General features: G+C 39.8%; 1 protein-coding gene across 4 annotated transcripts in view; it reads right to left on the bottom strand.

Annotated features, from left to right (window-relative positions):
• ERBB4 (erb-b2 receptor tyrosine kinase 4) overlaps positions 1-15507 on the bottom strand; it is a 1128925-nt gene extending 1113418 nt beyond the window's left edge. For 3 of the 4 annotated variants that reach the window (XM_007470010.1, XM_007470012.1, XM_007470011.1), the window contains exon 1: positions 15398-15506. In XM_007470010.1, coding sequence (XP_007470072.1) covers positions 15398-15479 — 82 coding nt within the window. In that variant the 5' untranslated portion in view covers positions 15480-15506. Of the gene's footprint in view, positions 1-15397 lie in introns of all 4 variants that reach the window. The other variant, XM_007470009.1, reaches the window with a different exon arrangement.
• Positions 15508-16005: the final 498 nt, after the last annotated feature.

Below are 16005 nucleotides of genomic sequence, written 5' to 3'. Positions count from 1 at the left end.
GAGAAAGACTTGCTGAGTGGGTTATCTTCATTCACTGCCTCTTTAAAGATGGAAAACCGAAATCTTAAGTCTAAAGTATACCCAATAGCCAAGTAGATTGTTAGAATATTATCTCTGTTGAGGACTGACTCTGTGATCTTGGCCAGTTATGTCATTCTGAGTCTCAGTTTCCTTATCTCTAAAATGGAGTGAATACCGCCTACCATGCAGATTTTAGGGAACACCGGAACTAATGCGTAAAAGTACCAGCACAGTCACAGTGCTTGCTGCAGAGGAAGCATTAAAATGGATATAGACTGAGACAGGAGAAGTAGCAAATCAGAAAGACTTAAGGCAGAAGGTAGTATATAACAGGAATGCAGTTTTCATACCAGGATAACCTAAAAGAATGTTAAAAGAATGGCAACAAAAGAAAAAAGCAAAACATTTCATTTAGTGTAGATCTTACAGTATAGATCCAAAATAGGTAGTAAAAGAGACGGAAATGTCAAAGGCCTTGAAGAAAAATATTTCCTAAGCAGACTGAGAAAGGTTTACTTTATTTGTAACCAACTGAAGCATGCATATGTGCCTTCATCTTTTTATTTCTTTTTGATTTTTCAGTCCCTTTAGAAAAGTGCTTCTCTTTTGCTCTGATTTCTTAACACTTTATCCTCCACTCAGAACTAGAGGCCTATTTTTCTAACTGCCTGCCCTGCCTATGTCCTCACCTTCTTATATATGTTTCTCCCCCCGGTTAAGTTAAACCCAGTCTTATAAATACCTGCTGGCATAAACCCAGAAACACAATGAAACATTTGTATACTTTTATCCTGTATCGTGTGGTTTTTACAATTGAGAATGATTTATTTGTGATAGTACATTACATTAGAGGTATGGAGGTCTAATGTAAAGACTACTGAGAAAAAATAAGAGCAAAATATTTTATATTTAAGGAAACCAAACTTTAAAATATCCTTCACATATCCACAAATCTATTAAGGACAGGTAGATGGTGAAAAGCATTTGGGTGGGAATCCTAGTCACAGAGACAGAGAGTGTGGCTTTCACTGCCTCTATTTTTCAGAGACCAGGAAAGGATATTTGGGCATGACGTGCTTGTGACAGACCCTCAGGGTGGGAAGGGCCCTCAGTGGCTACGGAACCCAATCCCTGCTCCCAACATCACTGACCAGTTGTTCTTCAGCTGCCTCACTCATTCTTTATCATCACAGAAGAGGTTAGATAAGACTTTACCACCCCACAGACATGAAGGAACTCACCATCTCCCAGGACAGACCATTCCAACTTTGGGACGCTCTAACTGTGAGAAACTCCTTGATGGTGTTCAACTGAAATCTGACACCTTACAATTTCAAACAGCTGCTAATGTTTCTGTTCTCCAAGGCTACACAGAACAGTGCTAATCCCTCTTATGTGTAACAGCCCTCCAACTCTTGAAGATAGTTATCATGTCCCCTTCCCAAGCCTCCTCTTTTCCATGCCTGGCATCTCCTTCTTTCTTTAATCATTCTTCAAATGAAATGGAACGCCATTATTTTGTTATAAATATAGTTTTCTTTGAAAAATAATAAATCACATGTCCAAACAAAGTTACCAAGAGGATCATAATTAAGCTGATGTTCACAACTTCTTTCACAATATTACATTTTAATCATGTAAAAGAAATTTTAATTGAGTGTTTTCTTATCCACCACAAATGAAAAGAGTATATGCAGTGGCCTCAAGGGACAGACTCATATCTTATCCGACAATACACACTCGTGGAGCAGCTGACACCTTGCCAGATAAGCTGTTCATTCTGATTAATAATATAAGCATGTAATATGTTTGTTCCCACATAGTTATGGCAATCGCAAATTCAAATTGTTGTGATTCTTCAGCAGCCCAATTTGAAGACACACATCACACATCAGCACCTGCCTCACTCACAGCATCTGCTTTATTTGAGTCCTTTGGCCTGCCTCATTCATATGATTTGCTCCTAGGTTAACTCACCATTGCGAACCAGTGACATCTTGTCTATTGTTTTTAAGCCACTTCTTTCCAAACTTCAAGTCAAATCATTAGTACCTAAGCTGTGATACACAACTTAGAAACTGCCTCCTTCATACCGGCTAATACTTAATGGTGGCAAAGTTAGTATGATACTGTCCACATTCCTATTATTTTAAAATACTTATGGCAAAATTTTTATTACGTGTAAGAGTAACATTCATAGTATTTAGTGACCACCCCAGCAAAAACACGTAAGAATGGATCACAGTATATGCCAAAGCAGAGATCTGAAGGTCCCTGATTGTGTCAGATATTAATTCTTTAGTTGTTTGATCTGGGAAAGTCTGAGGGAGAGGTGCCAGGGGAGGGCTCTGGGAAAGCCAATCGGTAGGAATATATTTTAATATTTTATCAACCAATAAAAGCATAAGGAACATAGCACTTGGATACTAGTCCTGGTAATGGAATATACTTTGTTGCTCATACCCTTACACAAAGGTTTCTAGGATTTTGAAAAGGCCAAACAAAAGTCTCAACATTCTTACTAGAAATAAAAAAGACATAAAAGTTATTTTTTCATATATTTGAGTAGGAAGCATTGAAAAGCATTTGATCCTGACCTGCTATGAAATCAAAGACGTCTTTAGCTTAAAACCTTCGTGTGCTATATCAGCATATATACAATTACTACAGACTTTAATCAAGAGAGAAGCTGTCTGAAAAAATTAACCTTGAAATAACCACTGAAAATATGATGAGATGAACAATTCATGAATATGAGAATTATTCTCTATAGTGAGCTTGATTATGGAGAATGCAGTCTTGAGCCATGACAAAGCTCTAGCAGGTATATAAATAATATTATAAGTTTTTAGATACCTTTACAATACACTATGATAGAAAAGACTTTGGGGATGTTTTTTGAGATATTCCCAAACATGGATATTACTGTCCAAATTCCTGGCTTTTTCTAGGATCACGTTTCCATCAAGTGTTACATGTTTTATGACATTTTTTTCAGACAAGTTAGTCTCACTTAGGAATTCATTAAAATTTATTCTTTTGGATGATGACACTTTTTTACAAAGACCAAGATTTGGGTTTTTTGTGTGTTTTGTTTTATAGCCACTTCCTGATAATTACAGTGGATCTCTTCCTGTTGGCTTATCCAGCAGATGAATGACTAGTTCCAGAATATGCATCTAACCACATACCAGATTTGAATCAGAAAATTATCATAAAATGGGACTTCTGATTCACTCACAAATAGTCAAAATCCTTAAATATCCCAAGCCCAGTATATATGTCCTTGAAACAAAGATATTTTGGATGTTTTGACATATTTTATTTTCAGCAGACCTGGAACAATTGAAATGTTTTTGTTTTTTCCCCTTTTTCTCATTAATAAATCTACCTTCACAGTGCTCATCCTGCCAGTGAGAAATGTGGTACTTAACAGAAATTTATTTTTATACAGCCTATAAATGTTGAGTGAAAGCTGTTAAACTGTGGGAGACAAACTTCATCTGTACCTTTCAAAGAGTGGCTGAGTCAATTTGTAGGAGTGAAACAGCATGTATCAGATCTAAATTTGCTAAACAAAATTAGCTGCGTGCCATTCTGTTTGTCTTATCTCTTTCTCTGGCTCATGGTGTGCTAATTCTGGCCACAAGCAATATAGTAAGTACAGAAAAAATAATAAATGTCCTCTTCATCAACAGTTACATAAAATGTTTTGTCTATTTCAATTTATCTCAGAGTTTTTATATTTTCACATTTCATTCTGCACTTAAAAAAAAAAGCAAAGAAAAAGGCCACTAAAGAATTGTATCTGAATACCAATCACTTCAGTTTCCATTAATTCCAAGTACACTTTTAGAGGTTTCGATATATCACCAGGGACAATGGGGCTGCTAAATTTGAAGTTAAAACAACTGGGAAATATTAACTGTTTAGCTGATATTTTTACACAGTAAAAGTGTGACTTGAAATACTAATCCTTTTATTGTTACTTAAATGTGTTAATATATTAGTAGTTAAAATATTACCAAATATCTGAGCTGAGTACTGATTTTAATTTAGATGCATTGTTTCATTCACAGCTAATAATGTCTATTGTAGTTAAAATGGTCACATTTAACATAGTCAGAGGGTAAAAGTCAAAGATAGATTTTTTTTAACTGTGCTAAATAACAAATGATTAAAAATTCAATGAGCTGTATTTCAAGTGGTAGGGCCTTATTGATATAGCTTTTATATACCAAAAGTGACAAGATTCTTTTAAATCACAACATTATAAACCAACCATTATGAACTACAGAATTGCATAAGAGACAGCATTACATGATCCATTTAAAAAACATGGCATCAAGAAAATATATATATACCTGGATGAGGCATGTTCATATTCAGAGTGGAAATATTTTGAAAATTATCTCTACAGGGTACATTATTTCATCCAAAGATATACTGAAGTGCTTTATAGTGTGATTTTACTCTTTATGACAATTTTTTTCTCGAAACAATGCATTCTTCTACATTAATAATAGATGCTAGCTACGTGCAGTAGGAAAAAAAAATTAAAAATTATATAATGACACCCAAAATTCACACTAAATGAGAAATAATATGACTTCTTAAAACGTATAATTTTCAAACATAGGCAGAAGTACCATAAAGCTTTTTGTAAAAGGCTTCAGTTTCAGAGTCCCTCTCTTCCATTGGTGCCTCCCAAGGACCTGTACTTAATTTGTATTTTTATTTCTGTATTGTTTTTAAAGAGGTTCCCCAAACTGCATAAATGCAGGTCCCAACATCTTGCAAATGCCCCTGCTTTGAAGTTTTCTCAAGAAGACAAGGCTTATATGATGATTTCCTTAATACATACAACACACAACACACACACACACACACACACACACACACACACACACACATACACACACACGCACGCACAAAAAGACCTCTGGAGAATAGAAGGGATGAGGAGAAATGCAGAGTAATCCAAAGGAGGACTCCTCAAATGACAGATTTATTGGATAAGTTTCTTCAAATCGCTCCAGGGAAAGCATAAAGAGCTGTTGACCTGGAGGCAGAAGGATTTGGTGCGCTGAGCATCCTTTTCTCACACAGTGGGCCAGGTAGAGTAGAGGAGCCACGCCTTTCAGAGGGTCACTAGCTCCTGTGGCTGGAGAAGGCATGAAAGAGCAGACGGCAGAGGCAGCTGGCTCAGAACACAGCAGACACGTAACTGCACCGACGGATGCACCAGTCAGGCTTCACCCTTACATACTGCTGCTTTATATCTCTACTTCCTCATCTACAAAGTAGGAACAATAATCCCTGACTCGAAGTTTCTTCTCAGGGATTTTTAAAGGAAAAACAATCAGGAAAGTTCTAAGAAATTTTTCAGACAGAGGTACTAATGTCTCCCTACCCAATTTTCTCATTAATAGATTACTCTGCAGACTGTTAGGTAAGTTTTGAAGTTACATTAACTCCTCAGGACATTATAAATTAAGGTACACTTAGGGCACCACAGTGACCTAGAAAGGTTGACAGTTTCTTGGAATCTGATAACCTGAGAAGAAATGTCTGGAAGAGCATTTTCCCTGGTAGAAGCTGACCAGGGAAAATCTATAAATACTATAATCATTTCACCAATTTTCAGAATGCAGAGTGAATCATCTAAAAGAGCAGCTAAGAGAATCCCAGTCACCTCTCAGTACAGTTATGCTGCAAGTATTTCTTTTATAGGATCCTTTTCAAATGGGAGGCATATGTCTAGTTGTCTATTTTAAGATACTGAGAAATCTTAGTATTAACAAAGTTGTGTTATTACATATATCTAGGAATAGAAAATGCCACATTCTGTCTGGAACCCTTTTTTCATGAAATACTTACTAGCATTTCTCTGGAGGCAAATTCCTCCCAAGAGTTTGGAAAAATCACTTAATAACATTTTTTTATATTGTGTTTCATTGGTCTCATCTGTCCTTCTTTAAAAGAAAGGGGAAATCTAGCATCTTGAGCTTCTTATATGTCCTCCTCACGCCTAACACAGTCCTCAAACACACTGATGGGTCAGTACATGTTTACTGCTTAAACTGATTAAAATTTTAAAATAAGAGATAAGTAAGAAAAGCAAAGTAATGGCCACATAAAAATAGTAGGCTACAAGACAGTTACATGTTTAAGAATGGTATTTATATATATTTAACTCACCAAAAATAAAACTAACAAATATACTTGGTACCATATTATGAGCAGACTCTAAAAATGGGAATGAGGACAAATGATATACTCTTGGAAACACTCCATTGAAAGAAATACCCTAGGAAGCTCAAGAAAGCAACTAAGGAAATTCCCAGGGTAAACATGTCTAATATCTATTATTAGGAATTCTATAGTTATGCTTTTAGAACAGCTTACTTTGTGCACTTATATGGTTTAATTATAAATAATAACCATCGGTGAATGAGTTTAAAATTGTTTCAGTAAATGTATGTTATTCTTTCATTTAAAAAATATTTTTAAAGAGCTTACCATGTATGTGGCACCTCATTAGTCTCTGCAGGGTTTGATAAAAATGTTTGCTCTTAAAAAGTTAAAACTATAGAATGGTTTAAGATTAAATGCAGATAGGTGGTACAGATAAGGATTATAGATTAGGGTAGCAAATGAAGGAAGATCTAATGAAGAGGTATGATTTAATACGGAACTGGAAAGATTCAACAGTCTGGACAGGGAGGGCAACCAAGGGAGCCATGAATTCCAGGGAAAGGGGTCAGCAAAAGGAAAGACAGCAAGCAAGGCTCTGGAATACTGACTAGGTCAGCCTGGTTCTTAGACAGAATACATCTTAAGAAACTCTTAAGACTGGATCAAAAAGGAAACTGAAGACTATTTTAACAGGCTTTGAACTCTGCAATGGGAATCCATTGAAGGCTTCTGAATAGAAACTAGGATAATAAAAGTATTATATTAGAAATGGTCATCTGGCAGTGACAAGTAGGAAGTCTTGGAGGTAAAAGGACATCGAACAAGGGGATGAGTAAAGAGGATCTTACAGTAGCCTGCTCTGAGTTTTTAATGACTAGATGAGGTCAACAAAAGTCTTAGGGAATAGCTTTTAATAAGCCATGCAATCAAATTTCCTTTGGGGGGAAAAAAGAACTTGTTTAACTTCTCTAGTTCTAGACAGAATGATCAGACAACAGGAACTCTTAAAAATGAAAGTGTGTGTCTAAAAGAAATATTATTCTGCTTTATTTTTATTTGGTTTTCATAGGTTCCCATAGGAAAAAAAAATCTCATATTCTCATATCCTCTAAGCCTACAGGGAAGAATAGGAAATAATGACAAAAAAAGTTTTTAGTAAAAGGAGAGTTCGCTTAAAGCAAAATGCCATCCATGACTTCAATTAGGCATCCCCTGCTAGTGATGGGGACCCATCTTGAATAGAGGATTACATAACTTATCACTCAAGCTATAACCATACTAGACATAGTCATAGAACCTAGAGAATCTGTTGTCATTTTTTCAGTCCTAACGAGCCATGGGGATATCCTCAGCACATCATAGAAGACCGGCAGACACATTTTTTGAGAGCAGGTTTACAATCCCCATTTGTATCCTAAAAGCTTTAAACTTGGATGTCCACCTAGACCATGTTCATATGGGACTAGACATAAGTAAAGGTCAGAAGAGTAGTAAAGATATGGTAGGTAAAATTTATTATTTACAAGTCTGATCTTTTTGGAAAATAAAGGAGTGCTATTGCACCCTTCATTTTCTTCAATGTTCCAAATGAAATATAGAACATGCATAGAGCCTTGATTCCTATTACTTTAACTATCTGGATTGAGAAACTGAGTCTTATATATTCTTATTCGTGTTTAGTATGCTTCAGTAACCCCCACAATATTGGAAATAACGTGATTAACAGTAATGATCCAGAGCTAGCTCTCAAGGGAGAAGTTTAATGATAACTGCAGAGGATGTTTCCTCGTGTCTATGTTAACGTTTTACAGAGGGGGGCCCATTTTTATCGCAAACTCCTAACAGGAAGTGACTCTTCCTGCCAAAACAGGTTTAAACCTCCCTTCTGTCACTATCCCCCATGAGAATGCTGATCATGTCCAAGAAAGCTCTGGCGCTTTAGAGAAGTCAGGGACAACCAGAGAGAATTAAGGTTAAATCAACAACGTTCAAAGTCACAAGGACCAGAGGCAGCATCTTGCAGAAGCCAACTAGAAGGAGGCAAATGCACCACAAAAGTAAATTTATAAAGTCTTAGTACTTAAAGCTTAGCTTATGCACTTGTGCAAAGAATAACTGTGATCCTAGTAGGGCCTGAAGAAAGATGAGGACCCAACAAGATAAACATAAAGAACCTTGAGTCTAAGGATGGGCCTGGATGAATCTGAAGTATTCCCATGGATTTGCTAGTTAAGGATCCCAAGCAACTAACTGGTCATGAAGAGCCCATTGTTTACCCTTTATAATCCATTTTCTTAAAGCATGCATACTACTTAATACAGATGAAGAAATAACCATTCTCTGCTTATTGGTCATCTTCACAAAGTCACAGGTAAAAGAAACTCTTGAAGGCACTATTATAAACAGATACTAGCATCGGCAACCCTTACCTGACTTACAGGGTCAAAATTCTATGTCCAGAATAGGCACTACCAGGTGAATAGATCATCTTACAGAACTACACCTTAACAAAGTTTGCTATATTTCTTTAATCTTAAGGTTCTGTAAGTTACAAATGCAATCAATGATTATTCTTAAATATAAATTAAAGATGATGATCCTACAGTCTTCTGCTTGAAAAGAACTTCACAGTCTGATAATTAAGCCCATGGCTCCAATCCATTTGTTTTCATTCAATCTTCCAATACTCTTTAAAAATAACCCAACCTTAAACTTTATTTATTCTTTTATTTTAAGTGTCTGCAACTTTTCAAGTACTTCTGTGTATGTTAAAATGATAGGAGTGTTGGGAACTGCTAACTAATTTATATTACCTAACTTCTCTGGGCTCCCAGTTTCCTCAGCTAGAAAATAAAAGGTGTGGACTAGATGAGTGGCTTTTAAATAGTGCTAGATTTCTGCAAAGCCAGCGCAGGAGAGTAGACACCAGAGTGGGAGAAAAGTGGGAGAGTGCCAAAGGCAGAGGGCACAAAGCCGGCTTTTCGACAAAGCTTTAACAAAAGACTTCTCCTTTCACCCTTTTACCTGTTTTAGATACCAGGGTTACACACATAAATTCACTTGAAAAAGAAGAGCTTCCTTTAAAAAAATAATTGAAAACCAATGCATTTCTTTTTTCTAAAAAGTCTAAACATTCTTTTTCTGTCTAGCTGAATCATTAAAAACATTCAAGATGTTAACTCCTTCAGTATTACTTTCAGCTATACTGATAGAGATGAGGAAATTGAGACACAAAGCAAGAAGTCTAACCTAAGATCACAGAGACAATGATTGTATGACCAGAATCGAATTCTCCTAATTTCTATTCTGCTGCTTTATTCTGTAGCGTTCCACAACAGCAGGGCTGCTGCTGCACTACTGATAGCTCAGGCGCGCACCATTCCCATTAAATTCTATGTGGCTGCCGCCCCCTGGAGTTGTGCCAAGCAACAGGCCTGCAAAGCAATCACGTATTTAAAATGAAAATAACTATAAAACAATTAATACCTGTTCAAAAAAGCACTTTAGAATTAGGACCCCAAATACCATATATTTCACCTCTATGTTATAAAAGTGAGACAGTTCTCTTCCCTCTTGAAAAATTAGTACAAATAGAAAGCACCAGTTGAAGTGTCAAATATTACAACAAGAAAGTGGCTTTAAAGCTTTGATTAAAGCATTGGAAAATAGGTCAATTTATTTAATAAACATATCAGAATTATCAACAACTCGGAAAAAGCCAAATAAGACAAAATCTAAAGAGACCATAGAGCAATTCTGAAAAGTAGTATTTTGGGGAAATGGCCTTCAAATACAAATTCTTTAGACTTAATAATCTCTTTATTTCCTTTAGGCAGGTGCTCTTCTGACAGCAATGGTCTGTTAGAAAGCTTACATTATGTTTATTAACATATGTGTTCATGTTTTAAATATATCAGTTAACTCATTACTGGGATGTATCTCAATATCACAGAAGACTTGAAAGCCATTTTTCAGAAAACGGCTATAGAGTGGAGAAATAGAGAATGCATTACATGCATTTCCCCCTCAGGCATGCAAGCCAAGTCACAAAGACATGGAGTGAGTTGCTCAAGGTATTAAAAAGAAACTGGAGGAACGATGTCCCTACAATATAGAAATCCTGATTTGAACCACCTGGCTATGTCTTGTGTCACACTTAGCCACACAATAGGTAGGAAAAATCTCCTTCAAATTACGTAGGAAAGCTACAGTTTCAGGAAACACTGATCTAAGATATTTTTTATTTAAAAAAATAAGATAAAATTGAGGGATTATTTGTCATTATAAACTGTAAATTTCAGTCAGTAGGAATACTAGAAGGCATGAAAAGTAAGGTTTTACTTTAACTGTCTAATATTTATATTAATTCAGGAAATGAGTACTAGATAAAGATGCAGTTTGGTTCCATATGGTCAAATGTAACATAGTAGAACATTTCTAAAATGATATAACCTGGAGAAAAGTTTATAATTTGATTAAATTCTGCCCTGCAACCATACTCAGTAGATCACTGTCAAAGATAACAGTGGAATATGCTTGACAATTAACTTTTGTAGAACAGCTATAGTCTTAAACATTCACAAGCTAATTTCAACATAAATATTAACATCTCGCCCTATAAAGCAGTATCTCTTAAAGGGGTGAAATCAAATAGCAAGTGCCAAAAAGTCTGCAGGTAAGAGAACATCTTTTTTGATCATTTGCTTCATTTATGTTATAGGCACTCACAATTTACACATGGATATCCAACAGCAGCAGGACACTGTAAAATAAAGCAAAAACTTGTTGCTATTTTTAATATATGCTAAATTTTTTAAATAACTGGATTGAAATAATACTAAAAACAATACCACTTTAAAACACTGCCATGTTTAAGATACACTAATTCAATTTATTTTCTAAAATGTGCACCTTACATAGTCATTAATCTCAAGGTGGCTCTAATCACAAGGCTTCAGAGCATATTTAGATAGAGCACATTTCCTTGCACGCCTAGCATTTTTTAAATGGCAGCAGTCTACCTTCCTTCTTTGGTCAAGAGGGGAAAAGAGGAAGAGAGAAAGGGAAAAGGGGACTTCTCTGTAGAAAGATTTGGCCTTGGAGTCAGGGTTTTTGAGATGTGCTAGTGATCTTGGATCGATGCCTTTTTATTTTCTTTCAGGAATAAATCTGAGCAATGGAATGGCTTGCGATTGTCCAGCCAACCAGCCATATCAGATTTATCAGAAAGAAAGAATGAAAACTGACTCAGAGGACTCCTGCAGTGCCTGAGTGGCAGGTTGCTGGGAAAGACACACACAAAAAGAATATCCTTAGTGATGATGTGGAAAACATATATTCATATGTGTAAACTCAATAAACAATAAGACATAAAAAAGAATCTATAGTAATGGAAAAGGTAAATGCATAAGACAGATGATAAATAGAACTTCTATTTAAGAACCAAAGGGATGAAAGCTCATGAATACTAAATATTTGAATCCACTTTAAGGAGAAAATATGATTTTTCCTCAAATGAATACAAACTCAAAAAATCAGCCAATGCAAACTTAGTGTTTTCAGATTAGAGCAAAAAATACGTAAATATTCCATGAAGGGCATGCCCTGGTAAATATTCTAATGTAATTTCTTAATTAAGACACATATTCAGTGACTAAATGAAAATTATACATATAAAGGAGTAAGTACCTTGATTTTCAAAAAATTTGACTTTCTATGCATGTATGATTAAAAAAAAATAAAAGGAGTTTGGTTTGAGAGAAAAAATCAGAAATCAAGAAATCATGACACAACCAGAGTCATTCAATTTAATCATATCAGTCCACATTATAGTATATTCAAGTGATCTGCAGTCACAATACTAGGTATAAATTTATTTGGAAGCATTCTGAAGAAAAAAAATTATACCTTAGTCTAAAAAGCCGCCTTTTACATATATAAGAATTTCAAAATTGAAAGAAAAAAAAAAAAAACTATACCCATGGGTGTGCTTACAGTAAATACATGTAGGGAGAGAACTGATTTTTTTTTTTAATTATATTGAACATCTTTTCATCATTTAACTAAGTTTTATTAACCTTTTTCTTCTCAAATGTAAAAAAAAAACTAATTTTGGAGATATATCTTAAAGACATAGGAAAAACGTGTGTTCTTTTATAGAATGAAAAGCAGGACCTAGTTACTTGCAAATAAAAAAATGGGAACTGAACTTGTTCATCACATATCTACTAAGGTATGTATGGGCATCACTTCAGTATACTACATTTACATACATATATTGTATTTCAACACAAAGGTGATACTGATTATTTTTCCATCATACCAGGAAGACAGAAATTTTGGAATTCTTTTTGGTGGTAAAGGCTTTATAACAGCCACATAAAGGGCCTTTGACTATAATATTTCTAGATAAAATAAATCACTGGAAATGAGACAAAGCCCTTCAGAATTACTATTTAAAAAAAAAAAAAAAACTGTCTTCTCTAAAGCTGATATTTTTTCCCCAAGCAAAAGAGGAAAAATAAAAACAGGTCCTCTTCAGTTACAATTATTTTAATAAATATCTTAGATCTATACAGCAGAATCCTGCCCCTCCTATATTTTTATTCTGTTCACAGAGAGCAGTAAATAAGGTGCATTCCTTCTGCTTCTAGATTAGCATTTCAAAAATATGCCACTTTCCCCTGAACTCCAAGCGTGTCTAATAATGCGAGAAGCAGATTGTCTTCCCTCGTTTCCTTAATTTGTTTCATCTAAAAGCAATTCACTCAACATCTTGTCGCCCTCTGGCAGCTTAGTTTACTTATCCGCACTTAATTTCTCGTTCGGACCAAAACAAACTCCTCCAAACTGCTACTGACTGCTAACCGCGAGAGGGGAGACACGCAATATGTATTTACTTGGGAACATACAGCCATAGGTACGTAGCCACGAACACACGCAGAGCCTCACTCATACCCCAGAACGTAAGTTGGTTTTCTAAAAGCACTACATTAAAACCAGCTGAACTTTCCCTGCCAGGTGCGGCAGGGCGGGGGTGCGGAAGAGGAAAAAAAGAAGTCCCGGGGGCATTTGCAGTTTCCAGAGGATCACCTTAGCGTACGTGTTGCAATTACAGCAGGGATGCACCCGAGAGCTTTTCTTTGTGCGGCCCTTTCATCTAGATCACTTTGTGTTTCGAACAAGGGAGGCTCGCCTTTGTGCCCCCAGAATTCCAAGTACAGAGTCAGACACGGAACAACAATGGCACGCTAATCCTCGCGCGCTAAATGGGCTCACTTGTGGGCCTGACAATTCACGCGGGGAAGCGAGAAGAGACCAGCGAGGGCGCGAGCCGGTGTCGCCTGAGACGGGGAAGAGGACAGCTGCAGAACTAATTTGGATTACATTCCTTGCAGAAATTCTGAAAAGGGCTTTTCGGCAGAGCTCAACTCCGAGCCGCACAGTTAATACCAGATTGCTGCGGACTCGGAGCCGGGTCCCCCAGCGGCTGAGGCTGCACCAGACGGCCCCCAGTAGGTCTCCTTGCAGAAATTCCTCTCGGCTAAGCTTGCGTGTCAGTCGCAACTGCTTTTGAATGGGTCAATGTGCATAATCAACCCATTGAGGGGAAATATGAAGGGACTCGGAGTGGGGAGGGAGATAAAAAAGGGATGTATCTAAGAGGCCGCTTGGAATCTGAAATCCGTGTTGGTGTAATTCCGGAGGTGGCTGGAGCTCGGGAACTGGTATGCATGAAGAATTTCGGAGTAATTGGGAGGGTGCAAACGTCCAGTACAAACGGCGCACATTGTGCCATTCGAAGGTCATTTTGAGAGGCTCGAGGATTGTAACTTGTTATTTACTAGGCGAGGAGGGGGAGGCAGCGGGGGCGGAGCGGGAAAACTACAGCGCGCTGTTTTCTTGGTGAGGTCAGAAGGACACCCTCCGGGGGCCTGAAGCTCTCCCTCTCGCCACTCCCGTGGGTTTTATCTTCTCTAGCTGCCTCCCACGCTCCCGCGACCAGCCCCGGATGGTTCCGGAAATCTCCCCGGCTCTCCAAAAGGCCCCCCTTGGCCGCGTCAGTCACCCGTTTCCCTCAGCCCTTTCCTGTCCCACTTTCATCCCCAGGAAACTCAAGTGTCAGAAACTTTGAGCTCCCTCGCCCTGCAGGTGCTGTCACTGGCCCTGCGAACCGCGGCGCGCCAACCCCGCCTTGCTGCCTATCCCGGGTCAGTGAGCCTCTTGCCGGGCGGGGGCAACGGGTTGCGAGCTCTCCGGCCGACAGTTGCCGCGCACCCAGCGCAGCCGCGCCCGCCTCGGGTTCAATCCGCGTGACGGGTCGGCTCGGCAGCCGCGCCCGGCAGTAAACAGAAGTTGGAGGGACTCCGGCCAATAGCAAGTTGAACTACAGGAAGAACTCTTCCTGGAGCCAAACACAGAAACCGACGGGAAGGCCGGGCTCCCGGCTTAAGTATGTCAAGCCGTTCTTTTCTTTTTTTTTTAAGCGGTCAGGAAGGCAGGCAAGGAAGCACCTTTCTAGTCAATGGGGTCGAGGGCTGGCCACGCTGGCCGAAGAGGCCTAGCGTTGTGGGCCCCCGGGCCGAGGCACGTCCTCCCGCCGCGCTCCGGCTCCCAGGCTGGGCTCAAGGCGGGTCTGACCCCGCAGGCTCGGGCGGCCGGGGGCGCAGCGGCCGCGGGCAGCACACGCAGGTGCAAAGCCCGCTCTCGGAGCCGCTCTCTCCACAGCCCTCCCGCTCACCGGAGCCAGCTGCCACGCCTCGGGACCCCCGTCCTTCCCCGGCCCCAGGCGGGGAGCGCTTCTCCGAGGCTTCTTCCCTCGGGGGGCCCGGACCCGGAGAGGAGCGTCTCCTGTGACTCCGGCTTTGGGTCTCCCACGTCCGGCACAACGGGCGCCACCAGAAGGGATCCCGCTTAGGGAGGCTCACAGAAAACGCGCGAGAAAGAAGCGGGTGAGAGAGAGCGAAAGAGAAAAGGGGCGCAGAGTGATTTTTCACGATAACTGAACACAGGCACACACAGAGGGTAAGTTTGGGGACAGAAAGAGAGTCGCACGAAACCCAAGGAAGAGGCGCGGATGGAGTGATCCCGCCACGCCCGGGAGCGAGCGTGTCTCCGGCTGGGCTCTGCCGGCGGCCGCAGGGTCAACCGCGGAAGCGCGAGAAGGAACGCAACCCACCTGACTGAGAAGCGCTGGGCTGGACGGTCCCCGTCGCCACGAGAAGGCTCACCCAGACCCACAGTCCTGTCGCCAGCTTCATTTTTTGGAAGTCTCAGATCCCGTTCTGATAATTACATGTCCAAATGGCATATCCCCTTTCGGGCACACGGAGGAGATCCCTCAGCCGGGCGCGCGTGAGGGCGCGAGGGGCACTGGCGCGCGCGGGGCACCGGCTCCGAGCGCGGGCGACCCAGTCCTCGCCCGCGGGGCCGGGGCCCGGAGAAGCCGGGGGAGAGGGTGCGCGTGGGTGGGAGTGGGCTCGAGTGTGTGCGCGTGGTGCTCCTGGTCGGGCCGGACAGCTATTTCCCCGTGTGAGCCTCCGCTTTCTCGCTCCCTCCTCACTTTCTCGCTCTCTCTCCCTGGTTGGTCAACAATAAAAAGGGTTCGGAAAAGGGTTTCCAAAAAAAGTTGGTTGCAAACAGGCGGTAGCTTTCCGGCCTCTCCCCCCAGCCGGACTCTATTCGGCTCCCTTTTCAGTTTTCTCGCACCTCCAGTCCAAATTGGGAGGAAAGGGAGGGGTGGCGGGGAGAAGCTTCTTGCTTCACGCGATCCCGTCCTTTTTTCCT

This window comes from Lipotes vexillifer, unplaced genomic scaffold, assembly GCF_000442215.2.
Source record: "Lipotes vexillifer unplaced genomic scaffold, Lipotes_vexillifer_v1.1 scaffold138, whole genome shotgun sequence".
NCBI classification, from domain to species: domain Eukaryota; kingdom Metazoa; phylum Chordata; class Mammalia; order Artiodactyla; family Lipotidae; genus Lipotes; species Lipotes vexillifer.
Note: the sequence above shows the minus strand (reverse complement) of the source record. Positions and strands in the feature narration are given on the sequence as shown.